General features: G+C 37.1%; 1 protein-coding gene across 2 annotated transcripts; it reads left to right on the top strand.

The window, feature by feature from the left end:
* The first annotated feature begins 3316 nt into the window (after positions 1–3316).
* LOC110068337 (uncharacterized) lies at positions 3317–9084 on the top strand. Of its 2 annotated transcripts, none has more exons than XM_020775712.2 (3): positions 3317–3526; positions 6137–6405; positions 7932–9084. In XM_020775712.2, the coding sequence occupies exons 1-3, from the start codon at positions 3514–3516 to the stop codon at positions 8451–8453; spliced, it is 804 nt and encodes a 267-aa protein (XP_020631371.1). In that variant the 5' UTR covers positions 3317–3513; the 3' UTR covers positions 8454–9084. The 2 variants fall into 2 exon arrangements, with proteins under 2 accessions (XP_020631371.1, XP_020631370.1); XM_020775711.2 differs by having other exon boundaries at positions 6131–6405.
* The last annotated feature ends 1055 nt before the right edge of the window (positions 9085–10139 follow it).

Genomic DNA, 10139 nt, shown 5'->3' with positions numbered 1-10139 from the left:
CCCCTCATCTCAGACCCCCCATCTCAGATCAGGGTTTGGAACGTTCTCACCATCTCAGGCCCCCCATTTCAGACCCCCCATCTCAGACTCCCCATCTCAGGCCCCCATCTCAAGCCACCATCTCAGGCCCTCCACCTCAGACCCTCCATCTCAGACCCCCCCATCTCAGGCCCCAAGCCCCCCACCTCAGACCCCCCACCTCAGACCCCTACCTCAGACCCTCCACCTCAAACCCCACGCTTTTCGTGTGAGACTACGATATCAGGCCCTGAACATGACACCTACAATCTCAGACCCCACGCTTTTCGTGCGAGACTACAATATCAGGCCCCGGCAATGTCAGATCCCACGTTTTTCGCGCGAGACTACAATATCAGGCTCCGAACATGACACCTACAACCTCAGACCCCACGCTTTTCGTGCGCGACTACAACAATGATCAGAAACCCTCGAACCTTCGCCAAAGATTCATTTTTCTCTCAGCCGCGCACATTTATGAATCGACATACCAGCCGCCTGAAGGGGTTTATTTATTTGATTAAGGAGAGGCCAAACGTGAAACTTCATTTCAAAATTTCAGTCAACGACATATGTTTACGTGGAATAAATTGGTAATTTAATGGGAGTCCATACCCTCTGGTTGCAAGTAGACGACTTATTTTCACCTATACGATATTGCTTAAACCGGTATTTGAAAATAGTGAAAGAGGTCTTCCAGTGCTGTCGATGAATATAACTATAAAAATTTCGGGCGTGAAATTATACAAATAGCCATTATCCCAATAAAGAAATGCTATAAAATCACCTTACGCTGGATCTTTATCAACGTGTTATACACTTCTCGTCGGTCTACCTTATTGCATAGAAAAGCTTCGGTAAATTAAACGAGTAATATGCGAGTGTGAGAATTGCGTGACTACATGAAGCAATCGACATGATACCAATCTGTCAGCGAAGTCTGCTAATAAACAAAGGCATTTTGAGGTCAACAAAAATTTCAAGACGCTGGTTGCGTGACTTGAAGCAAAGTGATACATATAATTATCTTAGAACGTTTTGGGACGGATGCTTGCTTCAAAAATATATTTTAAAAGTATATATTTCCTAAAAAATAGTACCAGAATACGGTAATAAGAAACGCGATGCTGTGAATTCTATAGGCAAGAAAGGAAGTTGCAACAATGGCGACTTTCTCTTCCAGTGAACTTGCAATTTGTTATTTGTAATAGCCATATTTCATAATAATTTCAGTATACTACTGAAAAATTACTGTATTACTTAGCACAACAGTTAACATAAAGTTAAACCCGACACATAAAACAGTCAAACCCGACCGATATGATCGGGGTCTGATATGGTACGTTGGGGTTTGATATGGTAGGTCGGGGTCTCGTACTGTATGTTGGGGTCTGATATGGGGGGCCTGATATGATAGGCCACGTCCAACTCTAATAGGAAATACCCGGGGAAATATCATTTGCATTTGAAAAGACTCCCCGCATTAGCCTCAGTTGCAAGCTAGTTCCAGTCCAATACCGGGAATACGAATATGGCCTATTTGCATCTTTCTCGATAAAAAAGCCTTTCCGTTCTCAATAACTTCTTCGTAGCAAAATCCAATTATTTCAGTATATTTAATTTCTTCAGACTAAAATGAGATTAAAATCAAACAAAATGCGGTGTGTTAATCTTGAGAAGGAAATTGACGATCAGGATTGCGTTACTGGAATCTCAGTTATCGATAAAATGTTCGGCGATTTCCCAGCTCAGTATCAATTCAAATTTCACCCCATTTTTCAGTTCTCAGCAAGTTTTGCAGATCACACATCTCAGCTGATAGTCAAAAACGCGTCTTTTGTCACCCGTGAGGTGACAGATATATTTTTTACCAACTCTCAGCCACCATTTAACCATCCAGATCCTCGAAATATATCGAAAAGAAAAAAAAAAAACCGTTATCTGGCAAGCTAAGTGGCGATAATTTTTTGAGCAAAAAGATTTTTGCGCGCGTGACAGCCATTTGCACAAGATGGATGAAAACAAAATAACAACTTCCGGCTTCCGGCTTCCGATTTTCTTTAAAACTCTTCCGGTCCCTGAGTTTTGCATCCGTTTCCAAGTGAATTAATCAAGAATTGCGTTTCCGCTGCATCTTGGGGAAGTGGAAGTGACAGTGCATTTTAAAGACTAATATATAAGCATTTTTAAGAATTAAGATTAGTCTGAGGGAAATACCAAAGATATAAAAGACCGGTAGTAAGTAATTGCTCGTCGAGAGAATACGGGGGTGTAAAATAATGGTGGGTCTTTAATTAAGTGTCCCAGGGTCGAGCCACGCAAACATTTGATATAGTCACCATAAATAAAACAATGTTTTTGCCAGAGTTCATTAATATATTGGTTTGTATACTTAAAGCTTTTCTAACTTTTATTTATTTCCTTTCCGTAAAAATTTATTTGTCTTCATGTTATTTTTCCTCAGAGTAAGTAAACTGACCCTTGGCTGCATTAGATCCGGCTTCTTGCTGTGGTTTTGATTTGAATTTTTTGAGTGATGGATTGAAAAGGCCAGACTTATTCTTTTTTTACTTTCGTCTAAACTCTCAAAAAATTTCTTGTTAAAATATTCAGCGTAACCGTATTACATATCTCTTCGATCAACAACGTGACCCAGTTTAAATATTTAGTTTTATTGACTTTTAAACCATTGATATACTTATCGCGAAAAAAGAATCTTGTGAGATCTTAAGGCCCTCTCTTCATGATTAAGCGTTTTCGTTTGCTAAAATGAAACTTAAAACCCTTAAAGAATAAAATATTTATTATGAAACATCGATCGATTTCGGTTGCTTAGCACTACAGGGCGAGTGCGTGGAGAATCCAGTTTATAAATCTCACCCATGGTGTTTTTTGTTGTGCTTTCGTTTTGTTCCGATTCAAACCTTTTATTCATAATTCAACAAGCATTAAAAAAAAAAAATACTAGCCTATGTACATCCGCCCCCACCCCTCAGAAAAATCGGGGAATAGAGTGATCTTCCAGAATGTCTGAGCAGTTTGAAAACGTTTTCACGACTCATTTTAATACAACCACTTACAAGAATCTACACGATTTCCTGTTGAATAATTGTGTTTGAACGCATTTTAACCGATATAAGAATAAAACCGCAGTTAATTAAGAGCATTTACATTTTCTCAGTTTTGGAAAGACCCGATATACATCTGCACACACAATAACATTTGCTGCCTTTGTTTTGCTTGAAACCAATTGCGTGACCAATTCTTCATTCGTCACGCATTATTGCTACCGGAACATGCTTGCTGGTGACTCATACAGGTGGTGTCGAGAACGGAGAGGAAGTGATTATTACGTTTAAAACTTCCTTTACTAGATATTTCTGTTGACTGTTCATAAATAAAGTTGTCAGCTCACAGCCAGTTCATTCCATTTTGAAACTCGAGCTGAGCTGAGCAGACGAAGGGAAACGCTAAATCCAGTAAATTGTTCAAGAAATGACAACAGCAGGTACCGAGTTTGATTTTTAATTTTTTTATTGACAGAAATGCAGCATATGAGCAATGGAATAATGTATGTTTTGTCTCTCTTTGAGGTAATTATATTTTTGCACTTTTTAAAATGTAATTGTGCATTTTTGCTAACAAGCAAGGAACCGATATAAACTAACGATTTGTCGGTTTCACTCCATTCGGTCCAGTTTGATCCAACAATGATGTTTTCAAAATAGCAATTAAGGATATTCAATGGCAAAATTTGAAATATTTTATGGAGAAGTAGTCGATTAGTTTTTGATATCATCCAAATCTACATTGGCAAAATTTCAAAGCTCATTGTTGAAAGAAATAAGAATTCAGACCAAATACTGTTCGTGGCTATAGAGTTGATCCTACGATCTTGTTTTAAAATAGCAATTAAGGATGTTCACTGGCAAAATTTAAACATTTTATGGAGACATAGTAGATTATTATATATTTTTTTGAATTTATATCTACATTGGCAAAATTTCAAAGCTAATTGCTGAAGGGAATAACAATTCAGAGCAAATATTGTTCGTTGCTAGAAGCAGTTAAACAAATTGAACAGTCTTGTAGTTAATTAATATTAGTTAGTTCTTCGTAAAATAAGTTTGATATAAGACTTTTGAGCCTTAAAAAGGCCAGTCATTTTACTTTCCAGCGATCGCCAGAAGGACTGAATTAGCCATATGTGCTGCATATAGAAGTAAAGCACTGATGTGTGGGAGAAAAAAAACCAACAGGCTCATGTTTCTTCATGACTTATGTAGACATTAAGTTGAACAGACTCGCAGGTTTCATTTGCCACTTTGTAGTTCTTCGTAAATTAAGTTTGATATAAGACTTTTGAACCTTAAAAAGGCCAGTCGATTTACTTTCCAGAGATCATCAGAAGGAAATTGGACATACTGCATTTAGAATTGAAGCCAGGATATACGTGGGAGAAAAAAAAAACAACCGATTAACGTTTCTTTGGGATTATTTAAACCATAATGAAGGTGCGGTGAGCCAGTTAACTCACTGTCGAAGATCATAAGGTTCCTAGATACCGAGGGATCTTATATCTATAGAATTTCGGAGTTGATAACAGGAAAATAAACGTCATGCATTTATAGTCTTATTCGGTGTGCCTATGGTGAACAGGTGCTGAGCGATTCAGCCGGACAGTTCGAGCAGACATGGTCTAATCCTGCAGGATCAGTTTGTAATGGTCTCTTTGGCAACTGAAGCACGAATTCAGTGCTAGAAATCTTAAGTAGATTATTGTTCTTGTTTTAAACGTTTTTCGACCACCATTTAGTATCACTAAAGTTATCCTTTACTTAATTTAGTCTCTCTTTGACTCCATGATGTCAAATACTGCAGATAACAGACATTCGAGATACACATATATTATTTAAGAGAATTATTCCAAACTATAAAAGAGCACCATTCTAAACATACAACATACAACACTCGCGCTAGCGAGTGAAAATATATTTCGACGTAATGCGTGCAAAGTGAGCCATGTTTCTCTTCTTTCTTCCTGTGTTAAAAAAAAAAGAGGGAGTCGAAGAACCTTCTCCCAGAAAATTGGGTAAGTTAATTCTATCCTCGAATCCCCCAGTTAATTCCAGTTTTAACATTATTTCGATGTTAACTGATGTAGTAATTAAGCTTTCGTTAAATGGTCATTGTAATACTTAGCGAAATTAATGTTCTAAAGGCGAATGCAAAGCGTTCAGTGCCCCGAGTGAGAGTTAACTATATTATGATGAAATCTTCCCTTAAATTTCTCTGCAATTTTATTATATGCTTCCCTGCATGGGTGTAATCGTTGAAAGGAACACAGTTAAAGACTAGCAATTACGTTTGCGAAAAGACCCAACAGAGTTTCATATATCTATTCGAAAACAAGCTAATTCAGTGTGCAATTGTGAAATTTCTTGTGTCTTATATAAGTAAGATAACGTACTATTTTTTATGCTTTCATTTTATGCTTAACTATTAGGGTTAGGGTTATGGACGTAATCAGGTGTGGTAAGAAATATTTTGTAAACCCTCGAATCTGCTTCACAGTCCTAGTGAACTTCAAATGTACACAAAATTGGACGGTCCTACTGAGTGCTGGCTAGAAATCTACGACTCTTTTAGGCATAAAGAACAGACTGATATTAAAATTGACTTGGTACAAGTTCAAGTCTGCCCTCGCTAAGCGTACGTGTACTTACGAGCAGCTGTGGAAGCTAAGCGGTTATAAAATGGCTACCTGCCTTCTCTGAAGCGGATTACATGATCCTAAGAATAATTTACGTTTTGGTGATAGAGTAATAGAAAAAATTCTGAGACATGAAAAAGTTTGCTATTGGTAAAGCAAAATGTGAGTGAATGTTTCCTATACAATTTTCGTCTTGTTCTTTAGGTAAACCATATCTTTCAAGGCACTTTAATTAATTCAAGGGCTGTGAGAGGTTTCTCGATTCTCTGCTCGCGAAAAGGAAAAACACTATTTGGACCATTTTTATTTCCAGAAATTTCTAGTAATGATATTAATGATGCTAACTTTATTCAGTAACGCATTTTTTTTCCTCTCTCTCGTTTTTACAAACACCTGTAGATGAAGAAATGGAAATTAACAAGTCAAACAATGCAAGAGGTAAACCTCGATATAAAAACATTATTCATTTGTGGGAGTTTCTGCTGGAACTCCTGGCTAATGAGAACTTTTGTGCCATTATAAGCTGGAGTAGAAGAGAGCAAAATGAGTTCAAGTTAAAAAAACCCAAAGAAGTTGCTAGGCGATGGGGGATTCTGAGACGAAAGAAGGGGATGACCTATGAGAAACTTAGCCGATCATTAAGATTTTATTATGGCCAAGGAATTATTCAAAAGGTTAGTGATAAAAAGGCTTTAAAATAAGTACAATACAGTAAAAACTTGCGAGCAAGAACCTAGGTTTGTTCAAGTTAACCTCTATAGGTTCTTATATAAATGGTGTTTATTGTGAAGTTAGGCTTCTTAGGTTAATATAAATTCTTATAAAAATGAGTGTATTATATACAAATTAAAAATACACACTGTAGCTGGTCGAAATGACTATAGAGCTGATTAAAAAGTAGTTGACTGGAAATAAACACACAAGTCAGAATATAGGTTTTTCTAAATTATCTAAAAGTAAACATGTTAATTAAGGTAAGAGAATACAGAACAGTTACATTTATGTTTTTCCCACTGGGTTTTCTCTGGGCAACAAAATTTACTCTCAAAACGAGGTTTGGGGTAAAATGGCTGGGGAAATCCAAAAGCCGCTTTATCAAAACTAAGCAATTTGTAATTGATATAAAATATTACAATCTATTAGAAACAAATATTCCATTCATAATTCACACACATGTATACAATAAGATGAGGCAATAAAAAAAATTATCAAGTATTAGTAGGTAAATAGCAAAATATACTAATTATAAAAAGAAATTAATAACAATGAATAAAAATGCGAAGTAAATTCAGTGTAGAAACATAAACAGAGTGTAGAATCTGAAATCTCTTATCAGTTTTATTCCACACTTTAGGTCCTAAATTTACCATAGCTTTTTACCTTACCACATGAAAGTACTGCTCAATAGCTTTCATTTGAATCGGGTCACACACTAGGGTTTCATCCACAGACTTAAACGTTAGAACCACCTTGTACAGCATGATAAACAGTACCACATGAAAGTACTGCTCAATAGCTTTCATTTGAAAGCATAGTCACATACTAGAGTTTTATCTACAGACTTATAAGTTAGAACCACCTTGTACAGGATAATAAACAGTACCACATGAAAGTGCTGCTCAATGGCTTTCATTTGATTGGTCACACATTAAGGTTTCATCCACAGACTTAAACGTTAGAACCATCTTGTACAGCATAATAAACAGTACCACATGAAAGTGCTGCTCAATAGCTTTCATTTGAAAGCATACTCACATACTAGAGTTTTATCTACAGACTTATAAGTTAGAACCATCTTGTACAGCATAATAGCTGTTAATCGAATGCCCTCACACTAAGTGTTCATCTGTAGTCTCAACATGTGCAGTTAGTATCTAAGAACCATCCTGTACTGTAAACAGTACCACATGAAAATACTGCTCAGTATAGCTTTCATTTGAATGATTACGCACTTGTGCAGTTTTCCAGAGTACTCTTGAAACTGCTCACTGAACCACCTTCTCCAGCATTAAATGAAAGTACCATTAAATAACTCAGATAACTTCAACGGTAGGATTTCATCTCCAGACTTAAAATAGAATCACCCTGGGCGGGGTTGTAGGTTTGACTGAAACACATACTATGCATATCTTATTTACCGAGTAAATTAGAACTTGTTCTTGTTGACCTTTTTCGGGTTTTATTTCTTGTGCTCCCGCAGGTTCCTGGCCAAACCTTCACATACAGGTTTGACAAGCTACCTTACAAATATGAGCCAGGAATTACAAGATCTCTTCGTCATGAGCACAAGATGGCTGCAAGCCTCCATGAACAAGAGGAAATTACTCCTGATCAAACTACAACTCAGATAAAACCCAGTTCACCATCTGTCTCTGAACAGACATCATTTCTCCCCACTTGTAGCCCCGGAGAGGATTCCTGGTCACTCGTACCCAAGCCTGCGCTGCCAGTTCGGATGTGTCCTCAGCTGACATCCCAGCTTGTAAACTTGTCCAGTATAACATTACCGACGTCTGTTCAGCCTGCACCTGTTAAACCTGTTTTGAAAACAGGCTTACATGAGTCTTCTGCTAAGTCTATTCCTGTGTCTGTAATTAAAAGAGTACAAACTGACCCAAACGATATCTGTTTCAACGCCACTATAACTAATAGTTCAGTTTGTATTGCAGTCGAACCTCCACCAAACATAACTCTCTACAATACCCACAATATTGATAATTGAAAAAATAGTTGTTATCATTCGATCACAAAGTCATGTGTCGTCTATTATTTATCAAACTCCTTCTTATAAAAAGGTTTGCTAATCACTGTCCATTTGTAAAAATAAAATAAATAAATCACCTTTTCAAGTGTTAAAGCTTTTAGCACTACTTTGCTAATTGGGGGACACTGAAACAATCAAACAAATATTGTAAATTAAACAGAAACTTGTTAAAACTCTCAACTGGCGGGAGGATGACCAGTTGGTTATTTACAAAGCGTGGAGGAGCTGAATCTGGGACAACCAAACACAAATCCATCTAGTGGCAGGGAGGGGGCTTTGAACTCGGGAACCTCAGGATCACAAATACAGTGCTCTTAACCATTGGGCCACGCTGTCTCCTGCAGAAGGTTCTCCACAGTGATTTTTCACTGATTATATTCCGCCCTAATCAATTTGAACATTAAGACTGCTTTAGAGTTACTGTTCTTAAATGTACAGTATGCCTTCAAATCCTAGAACTGCATTCAATTTAATATGACGTTAATATATATGAACTGTAAAAGTTTTATCCATCAGTCATTTATATTTTTCCCTATTATCTAAACGCAAACTTTAAATGGATCAGCATTAAGTAATTTTCAACTGACAACATGCAATATTTTGAATTGTCAACCTTCAAAGCCTTGTCTTACAAAGATGTCGTCCGGGGGGGGGGGGTACTCTACAAAGTTCTATGCGGAGAGGCTCTGCCCAGAGGTCCAAACCCCTAGCCTTTTGTATACCATTTCGGCGACAGAAAGCTAACACTTTCATTGAAGGTCCTACCTTTCACTGAAAAAAGGTATCCCTATCACCTAGCTGCTTAACTATGAACATTGCACTGATCTCTTTTCTAAACCCTTAAAATTCAGTTAATGATATAGCCATAAGGTATCTAAATGACAGATTTCCCCACCCTTTCATATACCTCAGCTTGCAAAATCCCTTCCCTTTTATATACCTGAGGCCTGAAAAGGTACCTCTTTCCGGCGGAGCCGCCCCGGCCGTATAAACCATTACAGGGAGTACCCCACGGGATGCAGTTCCAAATGTATTTTTAAAAACATGCTCTCAACCCTCACTAAGTACAATATCATTGAGATCTGATATTTTGATATATCAACCGTCAAATTTCTTCCTATTTCACCTTAGTACCAACTATGTGTAGATGTTTTTTTTTTAAAAAAAAAATAATGCTCTCAAAACGCATTAACTGTTGTTTGTATTTCAAAAAATCATCTCAGTTTAGGATCTGTGGCTAAGGTACTTTTCATCAAAAGCAGTTAAAATCAGTTAACTTACAAGAGTGACCAAAACCTGATTTATCCTTATAATATCAATATATTGTCAGGCAAGCAGGCGTAAGGATAAAGAAATTTGTCAAATATTAGAGATTGTAATGACGAACTAACGAGTTCTCAGAACCAGCAGATAAAGCAATGTGCAGTGACAATCGATAACGGTAACAAAAGTTATTTTAAATTGTGGGCGATGCAAGAAATTATAACGTGCATAACTATAATACTTGCAGAAGGACAGATTTGCTCCTACCCAAACCCAAACTTAGCCTTGCAAAACGAACCTTTAGATATTCGGGCTCAGCTTTTTTTTAACCTCTTACCCCGTAGCATTCAAAACGCCGAGTCACTTTCTTCTTTCAAAGTT

The sequence above is a fragment of the Orbicella faveolata genome, unplaced genomic scaffold (genome assembly GCF_042242905.1).
Source record: "Orbicella faveolata isolate gen_17 unplaced genomic scaffold, um_ofav_v1 contig_4, whole genome shotgun sequence".
NCBI lineage: Eukaryota > Metazoa > Cnidaria > Anthozoa > Scleractinia > Merulinidae > Orbicella > Orbicella faveolata.
This window is presented reverse-complemented; position numbering and strand designations above follow the sequence as displayed.

What these genes read in the sequence shown, in the direction of transcription:
- LOC110068337 (XM_020775711.2), top strand. An exon ending in GCCAAGGAATTATTCAAAAG is followed by an intron (nt 6,406 to 7,931) that starts GTTAGTGATAAA and finishes GTGCTCCCGCAG; the next exon opens with GTTCCTGGCCAAACCTTCAC.